Source organism: Borostomias antarcticus, assembly GCF_949987555.1.
Source record: "Borostomias antarcticus genome assembly, chromosome: 8".
In the NCBI taxonomy this organism is placed as follows: Eukaryota; Metazoa; Chordata; class Actinopteri; order Stomiiformes; family Stomiidae; genus Borostomias; species Borostomias antarcticus.
In genome coordinates, this window is record NC_140241.1 from 28,278,914 (window position 1) to 28,304,284 (window position 25,371).

The window sequence follows — 25,371 nt, forward strand, 5'->3', positions numbered from 1 at the left end:
TGCAAACAGTTGCCTTGAAAAGGCATATTATTGTATTAAAATGCAGGGTTGAATGAGTTATTTTTCAGCACTTCAGCAGGCAATGATTCTGTAACAATCCCGGAGCATCTAAAACTATTAAAAATAATTAAATCAAGATTACCATGTTAACTGATGAGTATATTGTTGATATTAGTGTACCTCTTCCTATAATCAAGTACAGATAACAGGCAGTAGTGTATTGGGATATTTCCTGAAATCTCTTCAATCAGAATGTATGGAGTAATGCCTGGTACACATTGCTAGGCAACGATTATTGCTCTGCTTTTCATCTGATTCAGGAAGATGGCTTGCATGGCAGATGTGCTGGACTTTCACAAGCACCGCTCTAATCCTCTTCTGTTATAGGGGGAGCTTATGGGAAGAGAGGAGAGAGAGAGTTATCCGAGATAGAGAGATACTGTAAAGTCAGAGGGAGAGAGAGATTGAGAAGGAGGGAGTGACGGAGAGGGGGAGGAGAGAGAAAGGAGATTACTGCACCGATGCTTAAAAGGTGCAGCGCATACACTAGGGTTGACTGTTGGGTCCTGATACATGAATAGGAATATATCTGGTAGACGGTATTCTTCGACTGTGCGTCGTCCTTCTACAGGGATGGATTCTGTGGTCATTTTTCCAGTTCATGTTACCAGCAGTGTCCGTCCACTTTCTAGACGCTCCAGGGGACAGTGTATATTTCTGTACACACGGCAGCAGGATTATGGAGACCGAGGCAACTGTTACTGTACGTGACCTGGAGCCAATAGAAATCATTGCTCAAACACAATCCATATCATACCGCTTGTACCTGATGCTTTTATTCTTCATTAGAATCCACACAGTTGCCTTAGCAACTGGTACAGTAGTCTTCCTGGAAGAGGGGCTTCCTCAGTCGCACGAGTCCTGACAGACATTAGGCCTGCCTACAAGTCAATTGAAATCTCCTTCAGGGCAATAAACTGTGTCACTGGAGAAGTATGATAGCAAACATCAGGATGCCGATGGGCCTTGGTGTCCATAGTATTGTATCTACATAGTATCTACACCTCATCATTGTGCTGTAGTGTTGCTCTCTGTCTTAATCAAGGCCCTCAGCATGTCTTCTAAACATATAAACAATTACCGCTTGGACTCATGGCTACTGACCATTTATCTCACGCCTTTAGACAACAAGAGGCAGCTCTGCTCTGGGGTGTCAGAGATCGCATTAGGCTACATGAACACCTGAGGAGCATGTACACAGAGTAACAAACAGTATCAACAACCTGTCCCAGATGATCAGAGTTAAGTCAACTACATATACAGTACATCATATATATACACAGTATGTATATATTAGGGCTGTCAATTTAATTAGTGCAATAAATTATGTTAAATAACACACTTTTTTAATGCAAATTAATCACATGCTTAATGGAAGCTTTTCAAATTGCGTTCTCTGATGCAGCTTACAAGCCGCCATCAAGAGGCACAATAGTTTTGAAAACAAAAACAAAACTGGACGTATTGGCAAGCCAAATATGTTGCTCAGATTGATTGATTGATAGCCTGACACATACAGAAGACGTAACAATATATTGCAAATAATAATTTAATAAAACAATGTATTAACTTCTAAAGCCACCATTTGTAATGTCTATTCAATGCTTTACTCATCTGCCACAATAATGTAATGTCTTTAAATTGAAATATCTTCACTTATAATTGATGTGTGATTATTTGCGACCAAATATAAGAAAAAATCCAACCAAATTGATTTTAATCGACTGACAGCCCTAGCATATATGTATGTGTGTGTGTGTGTGTGTTTGTGTAGCATTTTACAGTATGTGGAGTTTGACCATTAACAATGTTAATATTGTTGTTCCGTTAACAATGTTGTTGATATTGCTTGATACAATAGACTGATAGACACCAAGAGGGTTTGTATTTTGTTTATGTAAATCTCTTGAGAAGAAAAAGAACATGTCAGGTTTTGGCATGATTCATCCATTCAAGACACATACATACTGAACATCTGCTCTTGGAGTCTACATCCACATAGTTCCGACATTAATACAAAATTGCACATTCAATCCACAGTTTTCCAAACTATGTGAACAGACAGTGGTTCATTCTCAGAGATGGGACCTTGTGGTAAACCAGTCCATAGAACAAATTTCCCAAGATTTGGCAAAATACTGTATGTAATATATTACATCATGTTGGGAATCTTTAACAAAAGGTCCCACACACTTTTAGCAAGCATTCATACACACCCTGTAGTTCTGACCAAATTAAAAATTAAAAAGTTCTTAATCTCATTTTAAACTACAATAATTTACAATTTGAAAACAAAAACAAACCAAAAACCAGCAAAATGGACAGTACCTCATTAACTTCCCTTTCACTGATATCAAAAGAACTTCTTTGCTGCTGCTTCTTGTTGACTTCTACAGGGAGAAAATGAAATAAAAAATGATTATGGTAGAAAATGAAACAGAAACAACCAAATGACAGAGTAAAGGTATTGCTAGCTCTCACCTGTATGCGACGTAGCTAAAGAACAGGATCGACTGAACGACTACAAAGATCACAAAGTGAACCGTGGACAGACAGGAAGGCATTGGAGGCAGTTCTGGGCACTTCACCACTTTTTCACCGGGGTTCTAGAGTCACCAAATAACAGAAAATGTGTTAAAAGTAGGACTGTCAATTTAATGCTTCAATTTAAGCAATAACACACGAGAGGGAGTGCTTCTTCTTCGTCGTAGGGGTAGGTTGGTTTCGCCCCCCCCCCCCACGCTTGGGGCCGAGGGGCTATCCCTTAGTATTCATGTTAATTGCTTGTATCGCTAGTTTGGTGAAATGTTGCCTGTTATTAGGCTAGGCAATTTAAGAAGTGAATTTCCACTGTTTAAGCTATAGCCTACTTAATATTCATATCCATAGCGGCACGTATCGCCCATTTCTGCAGCCTATTTTTAGTACATAGGCCTGTTGTTTTCTTGTGCCATGTGATTGTCTGAGATATGCCATTTTCATAATAGCCTAAAGACGTGGTTGTTTACGAAACTATAAGCCCCACATGAAGTGGACTTACAGTATATGTGGGCCAGAAGTCAGTCAAATTATAGCCTACAGAGAACCAAGTGAAAGACACTGGTCGGAACAATGGGACGTCGGAGCAATGGGTTTTGTGTTTTCAGAATAATGGGATGTCGGACCAGTGGTGCATTTTTCGGACTATTGAGTGGTCGGAATAATGTGGTGTCAGAGCAATAACATGGCACCCTTTAATGAGTGAAATCATTGAAAAAGCTGTATTTAAACAACTAAACCATTTCTTAGATGTGAATAACACTTTTGACAGGTTCCAATCAGACTTCCACTCCCGCCATAGTACGGAGACGGCACTAGTCAAGGTTGTAAAAGACCTGAGGATCAACACCGACTCTGGAAAGCTCTCTATTCTTGCCCTTCTAGATTTAAGTGCAGCTTTTGATACAGTTGATCACGACATTCTTACCGAGAGACTTGAGAGTTGGGTTGGTCTCGCTGGTCCAGTCCTTAACTGGTTCAGAACCTACTTGACTGGACGTTAATATTACATGACCCTCGATGACCATAATTCTAAGAAATATCATATGACCTGTGGGGTCCCCCAGGGTTCAATCTTAGGGCCCCTACTCTTTAGCCTATACATGCTGCCCCTTGGAAACATTCTAAGGCGGCACAATATCAATTACCATAGCTACGTAGATGACACCCAATTATATGTTTCTGTAACACCCAACAACTATGATCCTACAGATAGCCTCATACAATGCATTGCCGACAAATTAATGGATGTCACATAACTTCCTGCAGTTGAATCGGAACAAAACAGAGCTCCTGATTATAGGTGGGAAAGCAGAGAGGGAGAAGCTAGCCGCCCACCTCAAAACGCAGGCCTTGAGCACTAAATGCCAGGTTAGAAATCTAGGCGTCATACTCGACCCTGACCTAAATTTTGAGAGTCCCATCAAAAACATTACCAAAGTCTCCTTCTACCACCTAAGAAACATTGCCAGGGTGCAACCTTTCTTATCTCAGACTGACACAGAGAGACTCATGCACGCGTTTGTCACCAGCAGACTAGACTACTGCAACGCTCTCCTGGCTGGTCTGCCAAAAAAAGCTATCAACCAACTCCAGATGATACAGAACGCTGCAGCACGAGTCCTCACCAAAACTAGAGGCAGGTCACACATCACACCAGTCTTAAGATCACTGCACTGGTCACCTGTTAGCTCCAGAATAGACTTCAAAATTCTACTAGTAGTTTATAAATCACTACATGGCCTTGCACCTGAGTACATCACCAACATGCTTAACAGATACACACCAATTAGACCCTTGAGATCATTGGGCACCGAACTTCTAGTAGTTCCCAAGGCTACGACAAAGAAACACAGGGAGGCAGCTTTCAGCTTTTCTGCCCCCCGGCTCTGGAACACTCTGCCGGAGAGCATCAGAAGGGCTGAAACTGCCGAAGCTTTAAAACGAGATCTTAAGACTTATTTGTTTAGCACTGTTTATATCTTTCTGATTAGTTTTAAACACTGTATTTTTCTTTTTCTCTTTTTTATGATATAAGATATGTTTTTAATATTGTATTTATTAATGAATGTTTGTTTTTTTATATCTTTCATTATGGTATCTCTATGTAATCCTCTGTATCATATTTTTGTATATCTTTTTATGTAAAGCACTTTGTGCTACACTTGTGTATGAAAGGTGCTGTATAAATAAAGCTTATTATTGTTTCTAACTTGCTAACTTAGCTTAATTGCACTGCTCACACCCAATAGTTCCAAATGAATCAGATTCTTTGACAGACTGTGACTAATAGACTATTTTCAATGCGACCACGTCTTCTTCAGCTTTTCTTTCTAATGCGAGAAAAGCCGAAGAAAAAGCTTTACTAATGTGAGAAAAGCCAAACATGAAGCAGTCGCATTGAAAATTAAAAATGTTAAGTCACAGTCTGTCAATGAATCGGATTTAAGCAGATATTTCACCCCGGCCTCTCATTTTTATACCCCGTTTTTGTTAGACATCCATAAAGCAAGTGGATACCTTCACATAAGATATACGACGTCGGGAAATAGGTAAGAAGTGACAAGGAACACCGTATACCCCCTTTTTCCTATGGGAAGAAGGTGTGACTATAGCGAAGCGGCATAGTATCACATATGGGGCTAGGCTAGGAGGTCTTGTTAGACACGACGCGAAGCTGGGGTTCTCGTGCCATATGCCAACTTATATACAGTATAATATTGAAATAAAACAATATATTGACTTCTAATATATCTTCATTTGAGGTCTTTTCTCAGCAAATATTGATATATGATTATCTGCGATTAATTTGATTAATACAGATCATATAATTAATTTGATTAAATTTTGTAATCGGTTGACACCACTAGTTAAAAGCCAAGACTGAAGGGAGATCTACTTTGAGATTTGACGGCGTGTGGGGGATGTTGTAAACCAGCGCTATGCTCACCACATTACGTTGGATCAAGTTCTCCACATTCCTCTTAACCACATGTAGATGTTCCTTGATGTCGTTGAAGTGTTGCCCTGTCTCATACGTGCCCATGCCTGGATTCTGGACTTTTCCAATCTGGTTCAGGGATTCACTAAATGAGCTTCTGAGGAGACAAACAATCCAGAGCCTTAATTCACACTGTTCAACATACTAGTACAGTAGCACAGCAGATTTGATGAAATAGTCATTTTCACTAATATGAGAATTGCCTAGGAATAAACAAGGAATAGGCCTAGACAATCCATCAATCGGAATATTTCAGTAATTCTCCAAAATTAATCTTAATCATGATTCACAAGAAACCATACTGTAAATTCTTCAACATTGAAAATGAAAAATTACCATCCAACAGAAAGGGACCATGATTGCTAGATGAATCTCCTCTTTAAACATGCTTTTATCACACACAAACCATCTTAAGACCTATGTACTTTGTGAAATATCAACAAAATGCAATCAGGAGTGGCCAACATTTAGTTGAATTGGTTGATTTAAAATGTTATTATTTGGACAGTGTCAGCAATTTAAATATTAATCTAAGCCACAATCTGATTGTAGACAACTCCCCGTCCTGGTAATTTATTTTCTAGTTTCTAGTATTGTTTTTGAATCTGCTGCTAGGCTGAGGCCCTCTGACTGACCTGTTGGGGGAGGGGTAGCAGCAGATGAGCTGCAGGAAGTTGACTCATTATTTGGCAGCTCACCTGGGATCCCCTGGTGCCCCCCTACTTCACCCCCTTTCCTGTGCGTCTTTTCAGTTAACGTAAGTTCGTTATGTTTTTGGGGAGTTGGGGTTGACGTTTTCCATTGTTGATCACTGTTGTTATGTAGGACCACCAGTTTGCCTTTTGTTTGATTGTTTGGTCTACATGGTTTAGGGGTGTCAATTGTTTGGTCACAGCACTAATTGTTTGGTTGATATATGCACTGGCACTGACTGGGTGATTGATTATTGGTGTTATGATTGATTGATATTGATTACTGATTGATAGAGAATACATGTAGATGGCTTTTGTATTTTTTGTTATTGGTTGTATGGATTATGGATTATAAAGCACTGCATATGTATCATTTAATTTCAGCACAGACATAAGCGTGTCAATAAAACCACCTGAGTGATGTTGACCCCAATCATCTGCCTCCTCCTGTGTTGCCATCATCTTTGAGTCATCTGACGGTGGCTCTGCCTGTTCTCCACACACCTCTGCCTGTTCTCCACACACCTCTGCCTGTTCTCCACACACCTCTGCCTGTTCTCCACACACTTCTGCCACCATTAACCACACCCACTTAGAGCAGGTCCTTTCACTAATATCATTAGCCTTTCACCTCACTATTGAAGATGTTAAGTGAAAGGGATTGTAACTCATTTGCTATTTGGTAGAAGGCTCCAACAGAACTTTGGAAAGGAGTCTGATTCAATCTAATAATATAAAATTAAAACACTTTACTGTATGTGAACAGTACTTAAATGTATAATCAAAATGTTGCCCCACATTTCCTGTAGAAGAAGTTGAGGACACTAGAAAAGACAGGATACTAACTGTGGCATGATTCAATTGGGGGGAAGAGCATTACCAATCAGTACATGTGGTGATTGTTACTATGGAGTAATCCCATTGACATAATAAATTAATTCCAACATGGCGTACTCCTGATCTGTATCATCTTGTAGATTAAGGACTTAATAAGTACTCACCCATGGGTGTAGAACAATCACCACATGTTCTGATCAGTAATGCTCTTTCCGCCCAACTGAGTCATGCCACAATGCCTCGTCTTTCCCAGCCATTTATGGAATTTACAGTAGGCTATATGAAGCACAGGCATGAAGACAGTTCAAGTAAATAAGAGGAATACTGTAAACTGCTGATAATGTATTCACTTGAGAAAAAGTTGACTAATCTCGATGTGTCAACAACCCTGTCAAAAGCCCCTTAAGGCATAAATATATCTATAAAATATATTAGTCAGAGGCAAAAAAAACAATTGATGTGATAATGGCAAAGTTGGTTTTTATCAGGCTAAGCCAAGTACAGTACCACGATCAAACATTAATTTGATTTTCAGCCTCATAGACGACACAGAGACTCAATCTGTATTATCTGATCATATGGACATCCTAAAACAATGCCAAATGAGAGAGGTCAATTATGTGAAAATGTGACAAGGTAGTTAAGACCCCTGGGTTTAAATCTCCCCTCAACCCTCCCCCCTGTGTCACCTGTTCTCTGTCCCCTCTTATTTCTGTTGTGTGAAATTACAGGGAATGAGGAAGAAAGTATCCAGGTTACATTTTGAGTCAAGCAAGTCCAAGTACAATAGTATCCATACATGCCTCAATAATTAAATCCAGCCTGAGCAAACAAAACTATTAGATCATGTTTCCCCTCACACAGGTGTAGGTAGCGCACCTTGAGTAAGGCTTAATATTTGATATGTTCGACAAACATACAGTACACCTAAGAAACAGTGACATGTTTATAGGAAAAAATAATAAAATAATGTATTTTTTTTCGCAACAGCGACCAGCAGTCTCTTCTCATGCACAAAATGCAATACGAGTAACAAGAGCTGAACGCAAATATGGTGTAGGGCAGGATCTCAAACTCAAATTGGCTGGGAATCTCATAGGAGGGCCACTTCAACACTCAAGTACTACTAACTATAAGAAAGTGCAATAGTTCTGAAAATGTCATTTTTTATTTCCATAACTAGACTCATGAGTCAGTCTCTAAACGTTGCGAGACTATCCCACAACTACCAATTTCATCATACAAATTCAAACAGCGGTTTCTATACATTTTAATATATTTTAACAGCTAGTGCAAATCTTTTACCCTTTTATTTTATCTTGAATAGCCAACATTTGTACCTTATTCTATTTCAGCTTCAAGATGTGCATCACTACTGTAAGCCTGCCCTGGACTTGTACTTGCATTTATTAAAGTTCAAGTATCTTAAAAGACAGCTGTGTGGCTTGTTTTTTCCTCCCATCTCCATATGACTCATAGTGTTCTCCATGTTTAGTAATGAATGATGTTTGACATTACATTCCTTTAGAATGGCAACTTTTTTTATTGCATATCAGGCAGATAGCATTTCCATTGAACTCCACAAAAAAATAGTACAATGTCTATCTTTCTTGAAACCCTCTGTGTTCCTAACGCTAACCCCATGAAAACAGCCTCTCGGTGGCTGGCTGCATTCCGTTCATAGTTCCTAGTTCATAGTCGCGTGCGGATTGATTGTATCTGTAACAGTATGCAGCACTCACCTCGCACTGCGCACAATAACAGCATTTCGCCTCACGTTTGAGTGACTTGAATTTCGCTTTGTAGGCCAGCCTGCCGGCGCCGTGTACAAGAAACTATTTTGCGGACCGGATTACATAATATTTCTGACATCATGTCGTAGGCCGGATGGAGGGGTGGGGCGGGCCGGAAATGGCCTGCGAGCGGGGAGAGACCCCTGGTTAAGGGATGAGCTCAGGAGGGATGAGGTTATTGTTTATTCTGAGGGTGGATAGAGGATGGGGGGTTAAGGTATCATACTAGCTGAGAGGAGAAGGAGGGAGTGTGTGTGTGTGTGTGTGTGTGTGTGTGAGGGGGTCATACAAGGCAGCCACAGCAGGAACACCTGTGACGGTGGGAGTACTGTATACTGAGATCACATGTGTGATTTAACGATATTATGGCCTGGATTTCGCTTGTTTTTCTAGGCAGATTCAGATTCTTATGTATAGTATAGTATGTGACAAACAAATACGCTTGAAAATTAACAAAAAAGTTACTTACTTCAACTCGTTCAGGTTTCTGAGTAACTCCTGTTGTGTAGCAACCACTGCGCCCATCTGTTGGTCGGGGACCTGACAGACAATAAATCGAGCTTGTTTTACTGAATTGTAGGGATAAAATGGGTAAGAATAACCCAAATGATGATGTATACACAAGCCAGATGTAAACAGTAAACATGTTGTCCCCCACCCATGACCCATGTTCCTTTGTGGTAATGAAGGAGTGGAAACGTGATATTTTCTTAATGAATTTGAATACATGAAATGTTTCAAGTGTTATTAATTTCATGTGCATAGAATTGAACTCCCGGAGCTCTAGACAGTGTGAAAAGTATAAAGCCCCCCGAGCACTCACTCCTCAATTGTCTGGCAAAGATGCCATGTGCTAGACTATATTTTTACATTACATTATGTACTTGGAAATCGGAAAAATGATTTGTGTCAAGTGGCTCCTGGTGGTGGGCTCTGGTACAGACGAACGCACGCACGGACAAATTAACAAACACGGGTCGATCTAAAGTCAAACAATCAGTAGAACAGATGTGGAGGTTCGCGGTATATAGCTGGGAGTGGTTCATATAACCACTGTACCCTCTAGTTTTGGTACGAGGCTGATATCCCTTTTCCACCAAGGCATTTCGAGGGCCAGTCTTGAGCGGGTGCCTAATCTTGAACAATCTTGCTGTGTTTTGACAGAAAGATCCTGGCTCTTGGCCCAGAAAACTGGTTCAGCTGCGGACCTATTACTTTGCTGGTCTGGAACAGACCTGCTTACGTCAGGGGATCGGAGATTATCATGAGCTGTGCCCTCAACTGTGGGCAACTGTGGCTGATATTTGCGACAGGCAGTCAAATAACGTATCAAACACATGATGACACAAGCTTAACTTTTATTTGGGAACAATAGCTTGCATAACCTGTTTGGCACTGCGTTTTGACAACTGATAGGTTGATGTCGCACAACAAACAAGCAGACCAGTGTCATTCATGGCTAAAGGCACCAGGACTCCCAGTTGAGTTGGTTTATTCAGATAGACAAACAGTGCTACAGTATGTCACTGATACTGTTCTGGAACATGTATCTTTAGCAATGATGATACTAGAAATATAGAAACAGTCATGTTATAGTACCACAGCTTGGTAGTTATCTACCTTAGCTAGCTAAGCGTAGAAACAGCCTAAGTGCTGTGGAATAGCCGTTTCATTCTTGATGTAGAGATGCACCGATCCACTTCACATCAGTTCCAATCCGATTCCGATACCAGAATTTGGATATCAGCCGATACCGTTCCGATACAGATACCAGCAGTCTTTTTTCTTGAATTATTATTTATCATTAACTTAATTATTATCATTAACATACACTTTATGCACTTTGCACACACCATATTCTTACTGTATTGCTTCTGTACTGCATTGAACTGTTTTTGTGCGTGGCTGTAAGCCAGCACACCACAGACAGCAAATGTCGGGTTGTCAATCCCTCTGTCCCTCCCTGGGTCCGTCGGGTTGCTGACCTGCAGTTCTATGTTGCTACCACACGATTTCAGATTTCCCAGATCTACGGTGGTTTAGTGGTTAGGGAGTTCACCTCTCAAACTGAACGTTGTGGGTTCAAACCCCGACGGGACAGTATTTTGTCACTGGACGTTATAGATGCAATGTAAAAATGCGGTTACCTGGTGGTTCTATGTCAGTTATAGGGGTGCATGATATATCGGCAATTATATCGGTATCGGCCGATGTGCCAAAAAGGCAAATGTGAACAATTATTTCTGTCTAGCTGCTGTTGTGTGTTTTTGAGAGGAAACAATGTGTAAACCTATGATTTATCGAATTTTCCCAATGTTTTGGAAATACAGACAATTTACTTGTGTTTTTCAGTATGTAAACATTTTGATTATCATATAAACATATCAACATCGGTAAATATCGATTATCAGCCATAACAGCAATATTGATATCTGTTATCGGTATCGGCCAAGATTTTCATATAGGTGCATCCCTAGTCAGTTATTGAATTTATGTGCAGTAATTGAACATTTTAAATACTCCTGTTTTGAAATTATACCTACAGTAGGTGTCTCAGTAATTACCCGTTATACATTAGGCTATACTTTGCATGTTTAATTACAAGGTAAATGTTTCGTTTTTTCAGACGGACAGGAGACCCCATGGGAACAAACTTTAATTTTTTTTAAAATTTTTAAATCTTTTTTTTAAATCTTTAAGGAAATGTACAGACTGTTTTGCAAATGACTGTGTCAAACTGATTGCAGTGGTCCCAAAACATTAAAACAACTGTGACACCCCAGATTTCCCAGATCTACGGTGGCTTACTGGAGCGCACAGCATAGAAATGGATAGAATAGAGTGGTTCCTATGGATCGGGCCCATTGCCACCGATATCCGATCTAGTTATTTATTCAATATCGGGGCTGCTATCCGATCTGAATAACGGATCGGTGCATCCCTAGCTTGATGTTGGCGCTATCTGCTGAGAAAGTGGAGATGTATACAGTGACGTACTGAAGTGGCTCTCTAGAACGCGGAAAAGCAAACCGCTTCTTAGGTTCGCAAGTTGCACCAACTGCGAACTGGCCCTAGCAACAGCCCAGAACCTGAACTAGGCTCGCATTGGTGGAAAGGAGAAAAACTGCCATACGGGTCTACAAATACATGTATTGTTCTGTGTATTTGTGTGTGTGTGTGTATTTGTGTGTGTGTGTGTGTGTGTGTGGTCTAACCTGTCCTGCGTCTGCTGAACCACGCTTGGTAACCTCGTCCGTGATCACAGAGACGTATCTGCGCTGTTCGTCCAGAATCATGGCGAGCTGCCGGTGGAGCTGCTTGATCTCCAGGTGGATCCTGTTCTGCCCCTCGTACACTTGGCGGATCTCCCGGTCGCTCACGCTCTCGTACAGGTCCTCGACTACTCAGGAAGAGACACACACACACACACACACACACGCACACACGCACACACGCACACCAAATTAGACTACCCACATCCTGAAGTACCAGTACTGCACATTAAGCATCACATTAAGCATCAGATGCACATTAAGCATTACATTAAGCATCAGATGCACATAACGCATTACATTAAGCATCCGATCTGAATTCTATTCAAGAGAGCATAGTGTAAAGCCTTAACCCAACAACATGTTTAAACTTTATACAGTATATTGAGTAAAATACAACAAGTGTCCCTCACTTCATCCATTCTTTGTGATTTACGTTGGTACAGTATATCATCATTCTGTAATATTAAAAAAAAAGGATGAATGAAGAGCGTGAATGTAAAAAGATAAAATAGAGCGCAGCCAATAAGAATGAGGTAAATATTGTGAGTGTTTTTGCATTGAAACTAACCGGGTTCTCCCTGGACGTCCGGATGCTCTTTCTGAAACTCCTCTTTCTTTTTGTCGAGCTCTTGCTGGAAGTTCTCAAATTCCTCCTGGTACTTGTCCTTCTCCTCCTTGGGAATCTCGGCTTCAGGTGGGGGCTTCAATGGGAGAGACAAAACAAGCACTCTGAACTCACGAGAGGCCCCTTAGGCTACGCCGCACACTCAAATACAGCTATTGAGGAATGCCCACACAATTTCAGTCTGATGTTCTGCTAATTAAATTGCACTGAAGAGTGGTATGAGGGGAATCTAGTTACCAGTTGTTGGCCTGGCTCGGTTAGTCTGAACAACAAGAAGGAGAGAACGTCATGGTCGTCTAAAGGGCAGAAACATGTTCAGTTTTAAAAGAAATACATACGTCACACATTACACTGAAAGTAATTATATGTATATAATATACTGTACGTATAATTAATATATAATCATATATATAAACTAAAATGATGTCGCAATCTCACAGTGTAAAGTCAGAATGGGGAATTGGAAATCTGTAGCATGTTAGATCATGTGCATTAAACAGTTTAAATTCTTCAGTATTATAAAATAACCACCTGCTAAACCACCAGTAGCAGCTGAAACGCCAAAGTAGCCTTCCGCAGGAATGACCATGTTCTCCACCTTGGTACAGAACTCGTAGTCGTCTTTGTCTGGCGTGAAACCATTGTTAATCATCACCTGAGAGGACAGAGTTACTGGGTTTAATGTACGGATTAGACCTGATTGGCAATTTGTCCCCCAATTAACAACGAATAGTTCAATTCACAGTACACGTCATGTTGGTGGACTATTATTCAGAATGGTAGACTGAGTGAGTGTGTGGGCCCACTTGTGCCTGCAGTCTATGTTTGAGATGTTTCAGAGGGTTGCTGGTCCCTACCGTTAACGTCTTCTTGTAGTAGGTTATTTTGGCTCTGACAGGGTATGGTTTGTTTCTGAAGTCCCTTAAGCATGTTCCCAGAGCTTGGGTGGTGCCATCACTGTAGCAGAAACATTTTCAGAATTCAAGTATAACTGAATAGGCACAATATAACACAACACATAACAATGTAATTTTTTTATGTTTGAAGGAGAGCAAGCAAAAAAATAAATTCTGTTATTAAAAACAGTCTGAGAAGAAGACCTAATCCACACTGAAAGTGATTTAAAGCTTTCACGGTTAGGAGAGATTGAGGGTTATTTTCTCAAAACCACAAATAATTATATTTCCTAATCTTGTTTCAGTTGTCAAATGTGAGTTGGTGTGAGTAGTGATGATGTGAGCGAGCTGCAGGGAGGTGTTTACTTACTTTGGGTGGTCATAAACAAGCTGACCGTTGTTTCCCACCACTACGATAGCGGGGTTATTTTTCTGAAACAAAGTCATAAGGAAACAAGTTAATCCTAATCCACCAAATCGGCAGTGTCAAGGTCATATGTGTCTCTCCTTTAATCCAGCAAACCTTAGAACTCATCCCGCCTGAGAACTAACAAAATTGTTTGTTACATATTTAAATGCAATATACAGTATATCTATAATTCCCATCCTGTTTTGATATTGACAAACTCACAGTGCAGTTTCCCCAAGGATTTTTTTCAGGGGGTTGGTAGGCCCCTACTAGTGTTGTCGCGTAGCGGGCAAGGCACGGATACATGGTGTCGACAGTGTCGTCATAGACATGAGCAGCTAGGCGTTTGTTAGCATAGATATCCATGTTTGTTAGTATCGGTGCATTTCTCTACACTCAGCTGAAATAAAACAAGTAGGCCTACATATAACTTAGTTAAACAAATATGAACAATATTTAGCCTAATATATATATTGCCTAAATGGGAAAAATGTGAATTAACTTGAATGCAATTGTGCCAATTGGTGCACAACACATAGCCTAGCTAATGTTAGCCTACATATCATCAGAAGACAGACTTAACTTATGTACCTAGCTACAGGAACAGAAAATATTCATTTCATCATCTCTCACTCTGAGTCAGAAAATGTCTGCTAGCCGTGACGCTAATTTTCGCTATGTTAAACTCCATTGACTTATGCTAAAATTGTTAGCAATCTAAAAGTCTGCTATTTTTTGGCTTTTTGGGTCTTTCAGGAGGGGCGGGAGGTCCCATTAGGGGGGTGCCCTCCACGGCAATGGAGTGAATACTGTACATTACTGTAAATCACAACGTGACCCATGTAGGAATGTGGATTATGTAAAGAATCCTATGTTTTTGCCAGGTACAAAGTCGAAGGAAAGCAACAACTTCAGCCACACACCTTGCCATCGTTGTCGAAGGAGTCGAAGAAGATGCCGAGACCGTTCCAGTTGTCAGACGCACCGTAGACGGGACCGTCTAGACCTTGTGCTGTCGTGTACCACACAGCCTGTTGGGACAGAAGACGAACTGACTGATTCATAATCCCAACGTCCAAATGTACACAAACACATAATGCATCTAAAATCAACAAGGACGACGCCAAAGAGTCATACATGCGTATTAAGGGCGGTCGTCTAGAGACGAGAACATGATGAACATGAGGCGAAGGCCAGACTGTATCTGCCACTGGTCATTTTAACTAATAGGTCAGCCAGCAACTAAGCCAACGGCACAGCATAGGCCTGTTGTGGTATTTCACATGCCTCTGTAATATGATCTTAAGAAACGTCTTTAGACACGAAATAGCTTCCTCACTTGCTCCAGCACGCATGCGCACAGCGTGCTGGAGCAACGATTGCGCACTGTGCGCATTAGTGCTGGAGCAAGTGAGGAAGCTATTTCGTTTCAAAAGACGTTTCTAAAGATCATGGCATGTGAAAACCACAACAGGCCTATGCTCTATGTAAGCACAACTAGCGATTCATCAAGACAGATTGATGAAAACAACCGTTTCGCGGCAGAAAATAGATTTTTAGAAACTGCATTCTAAGTGCCCCGACCACCGCCATTACATGGATATACTGGCTCGCGCTGGATTTTAAATTTCTTCTACATGCCTCCCAACTACACCAGTGATCTCGGTGAGTCAAACGTCTTATAATATGTCGTAAATAAGGTCCAGGTTGTCAAAAACGAGCATTGTCCTTTAAAGGCTTGGCTTGTTATGTTACAAAATGCTATGGTGCATAACTCGCTGTGTATTTGGTGTTGAGTTGATGTCACTGATAGAAAGTCTGCTCTTCCAGTTGTGTTTAATACTCAATCACTTTCCTCTGAGTAATTATTGTCCTGTCTAGGTTGTAGGCCCTATCATGTATCTAGTTCAGGGAAGGCTTTAATCTCCATGTCCAAAGAGCCTCTCAATGCCATGGCTATCAACAAATACAAATCCTGATGATTAGTCTACAAGTTCGCCGGATGTTTTGAAAATGCAGCGGAGGTACCGTCTTCTTTAATTTCGTTGTCTTGAACTTCCGCACCCTTTCCGCTCACTCCCCCTCCTCCCGCCTGAAAACTCCACTGTGTGCTGATTGGCTCATTTCCTCCCGACTTCACGATAAGGTCCAAACAAGAGCCAAAAATGCAGCCCCACCAAGCAAACACCTCCCGACGTTTAGAACCCCCGCTGGTTTTGCCAGACCGTCGGCTTCGTGTATTTCCAGCTTAAGAGCGACAGCAAACCTTAGGAAGCTCCTCCTCACCAGTCCATCTGCTCCCACTCTCCCTCGGCCAGACACACGGAAGGTCACCTCGGCCTCCCAGCTGTCAAAGTTGATGGTGTTCTTAGTCCACACTGAGCCCTTCTGGCTCTTGAGGGAAGGCGTGATCCTGACCTGGTCTGCACTGGGGATGGCATCTGGAATGGGAAAGGAAAGGAGATGAGCAAAGCTGGGTGTTCGTCACAACTCAACTAAGTCATTACAGCATAAAGATAACTTGGGTTATGTACAGTAGGCTCACTCATTATAACTTTACCAGCAAGCCATGGAAGCTATGCCCTCGAAAACAAGACATCAATGTATGTCTATTAGATGCATATTTACAATATACTTTAATTAGGCTTTAAGTAGGCCTAATCTAATGCCTGTGCTCTTGTGAGACAAATATGTTGCAATAGTACAATCTTGCATGGGGAGACATGATTGAATTCTGATAACAGGTAACTGTGTGCAACACTGACTCCAAAACCAGTGTTCCTCATCCCACTAACCTTTGCACTGCCCCTTGAAACTGATTTGTTAACCCTTTCTTATGCACCACCACAGATACACAGATCAGTCATCACACCAACTTGAAAAGCAGATTATTGTTGCACCCCTGTGCGTGTGAGTGTGTATCAAGATCAAAAAGGCCTCAACTTTAGACAAAATGTACAGCTGGTCTTTGTAAGGCATGTTACACTTGATTTAAGCCTTCCTATTGAACATCTGAGCAGTAAGCCATGTCTGTCTGCAAGACTCATCTAGCACGAATTGTGACACATCTATGGCAAGTATGTTACACAATGGGCTATAGCTAGCTAAGTACTGTAACTAACTAACTAACTCATCTGGATTAAGCTAGCTAATGCTAGCTACAAATTCATAAGAAGACTGAACATAATATTTGTAAAGCTGCCAAAAGAATTACAGCCAGGTTGAATAACCTGTTCCCCTAACGGTTACAAGTCATGCCCTTACCTAAGGTAAAGCTTGCTTTCTCCCAAAGATCCTGGGTGATTAGCTACTGTTTATCTAGCTAGCTGACTAAACTATCCACCTAGGTTATCTATCTAGCTGACTAAACTATCCACCTAGGTTATCTATCTAGCTGACTAAACTACCAACCTAGGTTATCTATCTAGCTGACTAAACTATCCACCTAGGTTATCTAGCTAGCTGACTAAACTATCCACCTAGGTTATCTATCTAGCTGACTAAACTATCCACCTAGGTTATCTATCTAGCTGACTAAACTACCCACCTAGGTTATCTATCTAGCTGACTAAACTATCCACCTAGGTTATCTATCTAGCTGACTAAACTATCCACCTAGGTTATCTATCTAGCTGACTAAACTATCCACCTAGGTTATCTATCTAGCTGACTAAACTATCCACCTAAGTTATCTATCTAGCTGACTAAACTACCCACCTAGGTTATCTATCTAGCTGACTAAACTACCCACCTAGGTTATCTAGCTAGCTGACTAAACTATCCACCTAGGTTATCTATCTAGCTGACTAAACTATCCACCTAGGTTATCTATCTAGCTCACTAAACTATCCACCTAGGTTATCTATCTAGCTCACTAAACTATCCACCTAGGTTATCTAGCTAGCTGACTAAACTACCCACCTAGGTTATCTATCTAGCTCACTAAACTACCCACCTAAGTTATCTATCTAGCTGACTAAACTACCCACCTAGGTTATCTATCTAGCTCACTAAACTACCCACCTAAGTTATCTATCTAGCTGACTAAACTACCCACCTAGGTTATCTATCTAGCTGACTAAACTACCCACCTAGGTTATCTATCTAGCTGACTAAACTACCCACCTAGGTTATCTATCTAGCTGACTAAACTAGGTTGCTATCCACCTAGGTTATCTATCTAGCTGACTAAACTATCCACCTAGGTTATCTATCTAGCTGACTAAACTATCCACCTAGGTTATCTATCTAGCTGACTAAACTACCCACCTAGGTTATCTATCTAGCTGACTAAACTACCCACCTAGGTTATCTAGCCAGCTGACTAAACTATCCACCTAGGTTATCTAGCCAGCTGACTAAACTATCCACCTAGGTTATCTAGACTAAACTACCCACCTAGGTTATCTAGCTAGAGGACTAAACTATCCACCTAGGTTATCTAGACTAAACTACCCACCTAGGTTATCTATCTAGCTGACTAAACTACCCACCTAGGTTATCTATCTAGCTGACTAAACTACCCACCTAGGTTATCTAGCTAGCTGACTAAACTATCCACCTAGGTTATCTATCTAGCTGACTAAACTATCCACCTAGGTTATCTAGACTAAACTACCCACCTAGGTTATCTAGCTAGAGGACTAAACTATCCACCTAGGTTATCTATCTAGCTCACTAAACTATCCACCTAGGTTATCTAGACTAAACTACCCACCTAGGTTATCTAGCTAGAGGACTAAACTACCCACCTAGGTTATCTAGACTAAACTACCCACCTAGGTTATCTAACTAGCTGACTAAACTACCCACCTAGGTTATCTAACTAGTTGACTAAACTATCCACCTAGGTTATCTATCTAGCTGACTAAACTACCCACCTAGGTTATCTATCTAGCTGACTAAACTATCCACCTAGGTTATCTATCTAGCTGACTAAACTATCCACCTAGGTTATCTATCTAGCTGACTAAACTACCCACCTAGGTTATCTATCTAGCTGACTAAACTATCCACCTAGGTTATCTATCTAGCTGACTAAACTATCCACCTAGGTTATCTATCTAGCTGACTAAACTATCCACCTAGGTTATCTAGACTAAACTATCCACCTAGGTTATCTATCTAGCTGACTAAACTATCCACCTAGGTTATCTAGACTAAACTATCCACCTAGGTTATCTAGACTAAACTATCCACCTAGGTTATCTAGACTAAACTATCCACCTAGGTTATCTAGACTAAACTATCCACCTAGGTTATCTATCTAGCTGACTAAACTATCCACCTAGGTTATCTAGACTAAACTACCCACCTAGGTTATCTATCTAGCTGACTAAACTATCCACCTAGGTTATCTAGACTAAACTACCCACCTAGGTTATCTATCTAGCTGACTAAACTATCCACCTAGGTTATCTATCTAGCAGACTAAACTACCCACCTAGGTTATCTAGCTAGCTGACTAAACTATCCACCTAGGTTATCTATCTAGCTGACTAAACTATCCACCTAGGTTATCTATCTAGCTGACTAAACTATCCACCTAGGTTATCTATCTAGCTGACTAAACTACCCACCTAGGTTGCAGCAGCATACTGATAATGAGCAGCAGTAAATCGTAACTAACTTTAGTCTCGGTCATCATGAGTTGCACTGCAACTTGTAGGGAACTTGAGAGAGACTTCTTAGCTAGACAAGGATAACTATCTGTCACTCATGCATAGCTTGTATTAATACCAACCCTTTGGTCATACAAATTAAAAAGTTCAATAGCGTTAGTTAGTAGTTTTATAGCTTTATAAAACGTTAGAAGGAGCCAAACTTACTTCCAGTGTGCACCCAAAAGGGAATGCTCCCGTCCACTTGGGCCAGATGGGGTCCCTTGAAACTGTACTTATACTCAAAACGGCGGTGTAGTGGTTCTTCTGCAGGTGAGGCAATATCCGCATGACTGTGGTGGATTATTAAAGTTATTATTAGTATGCAAGCATCTGCACACAGACGCTTTCCTCTGGACACCTCCATGTTTCGGGTCCAGTGCTGACGTAGCGCTGAATCAGAAAGGATGACGGATACCCAGTAGGGCCAACACGGCGCTTTCTCATTGGTCGAGTGCTTCGGCCTGTCACAGTCTGAGGCAGGCTGTGAGGTGGCTTGAGGGATGCTGGTGATGCAAAGCACTGGCACATTACATGTCACTTTGTTAGCTGATATATAGTAAGTGCTTGAAGTTGCACTTTTCACAATTTATTACCTGCACCCCAGCGACAGCGCAGGGTGAAAGATAATGCTTTCGGTGGCGTGCGTATGTTTGTCTGTTAGCAGAATTACATGGTCCAACTTAGAACCCATTACATTTTGGAGCATATCCGAAGCACGGGTCGGGTCCACGGGCCGCCCAAACAAGGTCAAGATGGTTTTACCTATCATAATGGTAATGATCCGATAAACTGCTCTTTAAAAATTCCCCAAATGTTTAAAATACACCGTCAGGTTTAGAGTTAAGGTTAGGTTTAGGTTTAGGGTTGAGATACTGTAGGCTTAAGGTTAGGGTTAAGTTTGGGGTTATGTTTTGACCGGACCAGAACCAGTTCCCTAGCCACTAGCCTAATAGGCCTATTGTGAAAGCTACTTAGAATTAAGAAGAGTAAACTTAACTAGAAAGTACATTTCCTGGAGAAAATGTGAGGTGGGCTAGCTGCTGCAGCTGTATGTAACAGCTACTGCTAGTACTACTACGGATCGGGCAATCTCCATGCACCCACCGGCGAAAACTGTGTATCTCTAGCCAACTCAGGGGCTGATTTGTGGCGTCCGTAGCGTGGACAGTGGTGTGGTGACGAGACTCCGCCCCCTCAGAGCTGGTCGGGGACAGTGTCTGGGCCACCTAGCCTCCCCCACTGGTGAAGACCGTGTGTCTCTAGCCCACTCAGGGGCTGAGGTGTGGGGCCAATGGCGCGGACAGTGGCGTGGTGGTGAGACTCCGCCCTCTCAGATCAGAGCCGGTCGGTGGCAGTGCAATGACCTCTGGGCAATCTCTATGCACCGACCAGCGAAGACCGTGTGACTCTAGCCCACGCAGGGCCTGAGTTGTGGGGTCCGTGGCGTGGATAGTGGCGTGGTGGCGAGGCTCTTAGGTCATAGCCAGTCGGGGACGGTGTACCCCTCTTCAGGCTACCCACCAGCCCCTACCGGTGAAGACCGTGTGTCTCTAGCCCACTCAGGGGCTGAATAGTGGGTTCCGTGGTATGAATAGTGGCGTGGTGGAGAGGCTCCACCCCGTTTGGTCGTAGCCAGTCAGGGACGGTGTACTCCTGTCTGGGATACCCACCGGCCCCCACCAGTGAAGATCATGGCCGTGTCCGAATGTGCATACTGCCTACTGCCTACTATGTAGTACCCACTATATAGTACCTACTACTCCATGCAGTATGCAAAATAAATGTAGTATACTACTTCGAGTCTCCAGCGGAAATAACAGTTCGTTATCGCTACGTACGGCTGTTTTCGTCATACCCAGCTTGAACCTGTGCCGGTAAAATGTGGTACCTTTTTCCTTCCATTTGACAAAAAATGTTGCCTTTCCCACTCGTTTTGAGTGCTGCTGCTGCCGCCAGGAGAAGATGGCGTGTTCGTGATGCAAGGAGAGGAGCAATCATGCGATTGCTTCTCGTCCTACTGGAGGCTGAGGTAAATATTAACGTTAACGTTAGCTAGCTAGCTAACGTAATGCACTCGATTAGCATAACCCTACCCACCCACCTAACACTAGCGTTACACCCTTTGTACAAATGTAATGGTATAGTAAACCTAGCTAGCTAGTTAAACTCTGCAAAGTGCAGTTTACCCCCCCCCCTTGTTTCCCTTCATTGATTAATACAAGTGATTAGAAAATAGTAACTTAGAACTAAATGTATCTGGTATCATGATGCTAAATAAATATATGCCATCAGCACAAGTTCACCCTAAATGTTCCCTTCTCTAGGCCTGCAGGGAAGACAGAGGTCCCTATGCCCAGGTCAACCTCCACGTCCCTCTGTTGAGGACCTACTTTGAGGGCGATGACACCAGGAGGGACTTCAGATTGTCCAGACAGACTCTGACCAACCTCACGGCTACCCTGGAGAGTGGTCAACTCCAGGGATGGGGCAAGACCATGGAGGTGCTAATAATAATAATTAATTTATATAGCGCTTTTCTCAGCACCCACGCTTTACAATGGTCCGTCTAGTCATTTACACACAGGTGCTCGTCTTTGTGTACTGGAATTTAAACAATTCAAAGTAAAGTATATTTCTGAAGACCATGGTGTAATAAAAATGTATAAAGTAAAATGTTTGTTGAATTTCTTCCATATACCGTTATACATACCACGCTACATGTAAAGTTCCCTCTTTTTGTATAGCATTTCTACCAAACTGCAATATCTACTTACTGTACACCTACACATTGAGGGCATCAGACATGCTGGTCCATTGAGATCCGTGTCATGTAACTTGGAGGGTCTAATCACTCGGCGAACAGGAGGAATGACATTAGGAAGAGTGACATTTGCTCTCTTTTGACTGGGCATACATTAAAAGGAATGAGACAAGAGGCCGATGTAATTGCACAAAGTTTAATAAATAAATTAACACAACACAACCCATCTTCATTTCCCTCAGCTCCTCCCTGTAAACTGCCTCCTTCTCTTTTTCTCTCAATCTCTCTCTCATTCTCCTTCTCTTCTCCCAGCCTGTTACTTTCCATCTTCCTCCACATCTCCTCCAACTCCCCACTCCTAGACCGCCTCTTGTCTTCTCTCACTGTCCTCGCTCTGTCTGTGTCTGCGGGTGGGGTCAGCGCAGAGGGAGGGGAGGCCACAGCCGATGAAGGGTACGGGGCGGACGAGGAGATGAGGACCACTCGGGCAATAACGTGGCTGGCCCCCATCGCCTCGTCCAACAACCCGTACCACTTCCAAGACGCGGCTGTGGTCTACCCATTCTCTGAGCTGAACTCCGTTCTGGGGCTCTGTCGCCCAGATCTGCAGTTACAGTAAGCTTTATACAGTCAAAGAGAGCAGCCTTGGCCTCTGAGTTACTTCCCGGCCCTCGTCCTCCCCAAGCCCAGCTGGATTCCTGTTTTGTCGACAGCGAGAGGGCTGGTGGCGAGGACTGTGTGAGCGAAGACAATCAAGGGCGCTTGGTTCTACAAACATAAGATAGTGAATGCTCAATATTCTTTTCTATGCAAGGAGGCAAGTTCTAACTGACCAAAACAACGCACAGTCTATTAAATTACTTCAACTAAGATCTAATAATACATCATTTCCATTACACTCCTCCTCAGGGTTTGGTTACTGTGGCCAACATCACGAGGGAGGTGACCAGAATCCAGGTCAGCACAAGCCCCCCACTGTTCATAATCACACCAGCACGTCATTAACATGATAGAATGACAAGTTCTCTTTTCTTCTCCTAGCTGCTTGGTGGCTTCCTTCAGCCACATTATGGCATCATTCTTCCTCCTCCACCTTTACCTACATTTGTTTGTGCCTGGCTAATGTTGTGTCTGTATTGTCGGAGTTTGTGGAGGAGATCTTTGAGGAGCCCGCCAGACCCATTGAGGTGCCCCTGCCTCAGTAAGTTAGAAACACCTGCTGAAAATATCTCAACTATGCTTGTCTTCTACTGTATGTATTCCTGTATGTGTTTTTCTTTGTCTCATCTTATTGATGAATGTCCCATCTTGTTTCATCTCAGGTGCTACTGTACTTCTATGGCAAACTGGCAGCCCTCCACACTTCCTTAACTACATCACTCACTCTGGGTGGACTGGTTCAGATGAATAACTAAGTAACTACCACATTACTGAGACAGAGGGAGAGAGATAGAGAAAGAAAGAGAGACTAATTGTTGTAATGGTTATTGAGTATTATAACATTGTATAGACCTTTATTCGGATCCCCACTAGCTTCCGCAGCAGCGGTTGCTAGTCTTCCTGGGGTCCACATAACATTATACAGACACATTTGTATAATTTTGACAATATAATTGACAATATACAGACATACAAACAGACATACAAACATAAACAGAAACTAGGGTTTACTATGGACTATTTTAACCATGGTTAAAAGTCAAATCTGATACATAAACACTGCATGTACATGGTTAAAAGTTATCCAATCCGATAATAAACACTGCATGAACAGAGGTTACCAAATAAAGAGTTTAAGTCCCCACCAAACATAGCAGGTGGTATCATTCTTGTTGTGTAGTCAATAGCTTCTGTTTCAGTGATTCTTTTGAATAGGTATTTTCCTCTGTTAGCTTAATGTGTGTAAAAAGTTCCACCGACTGGAAGCTCTATAAATGACTTGAGTTCTTACAGTTCTATGATGAGTTTTTATAGTTTTCTGAGTTCTATGATGTTTGGGTCTCGAGAATATGAGTGAGTTTCAGCGAGCCTATGATCGCCTTGTTGCCAATGAGCCATGTAACAAAAGGTGCTGCTGGAGGAAACTGGCCAGTCAGGACTAGGTGTGGTCAGATAGAAGATCAGAGAGAGTTTTTTTTTTTTAAAGCATTCATGAGGTTCTACTGATGTACTATTTTGTCCTCCATGTCATCTGCATACATCTGAAAAATGAACTTTTAGCAAGCTCCCCTAGTTGGTGGTCTCTGGTACATGCGTGATGCATGAACGCACTAACATACAGGGGTCAATCGAATAGTCCCCCGCCCTCCAATTTCATCTGGTGAGGGACAATGACCGTGCAAACCTATACCAGTGTGGGTATTACATCAACCTTGTATTCAGTCAGGCAAAAATACACATCATGTGAGAGTGATTACAGAAACGCCCTCCACTACAGTACAGACCACCTCTACTGACTGACTTCCTTTTTACCTGGCATGTGACCCGATCACAATCCCTGGATGGTGCTCTGCATGACCCCATGTGCTCCTGGGGTCTGTGGGTTAAACTGGCGTGGAGGTGGTCAAGCTGCAATGACACATAGGCCTGAATGAGGGTTTGTGACATGATCCCTACAGGCCTCTGCTCCATAGAGACGTCCAAAGCCCCAGTGGGAGGTAGGGGTTCCACACAATCCCCCCTTTCACTCACTCCCCCTTCACTTTCTATGCTCCAGGGTGCCTCTGATAATGAGAGAAGATCCAATCCGTGGGTTGCAGGCCAGTGTGTCACTACTCTTGGAATGCTGTGTGTTTTGGCTAATATGGCTATTGGGCATTCA

General features: G+C 42.1%; 1 protein-coding gene across 1 annotated transcript; it reads right to left on the bottom strand.

The window, feature by feature from the left end:
• Nucleotides 1-1,016: 1,016 nt before the first annotated feature.
• lman1 (lectin, mannose-binding, 1) lies at nucleotides 1,017-20,170 on the bottom strand. The gene is made up of 13 exons (XM_084442381.1): nucleotides 19,955-20,170; nucleotides 16,413-16,567; nucleotides 15,050-15,157; nucleotides 14,088-14,149; nucleotides 13,679-13,778; nucleotides 13,353-13,476; nucleotides 13,059-13,117; nucleotides 12,765-12,897; nucleotides 12,137-12,321; nucleotides 9,391-9,461; nucleotides 5,549-5,696; nucleotides 2,542-2,666; nucleotides 1,017-2,450 (listed from the first exon to the last, which is right to left on the bottom strand). Exons 1-13 carry the CDS (start codon nucleotides 20,151-20,153, stop codon nucleotides 2,414-2,416), a joined length of 1,506 nt encoding a protein of 501 aa, XP_084298507.1. The 5' UTR covers nucleotides 20,154-20,170; the 3' UTR covers nucleotides 1,017-2,413.
• Nucleotides 20,171-25,371: the final 5,201 nt, after the last annotated feature.

Coding starts and splice junctions, on each gene's coding strand:
- lman1 (XM_084442381.1), bottom strand. CDS start 20,153: ATGGAGGTGTCCAGAGGAAAGCGTCTGTGTGCAGATGCTTGCATACTA. Junction 16,568..19,954: donor CTTTTGGGTGCACACTGGAA/GTAAGTTTGGCT, acceptor TTCCCATTCCAG/ATGCCATCCCCAGTGCAGAC. Junction 13,477..13,678: donor ACTACAAGAAGACGTTAACG/GTAGGGACCAGC, acceptor CTGTCCTCTCAG/GTGATGATTAACAATGGTTT.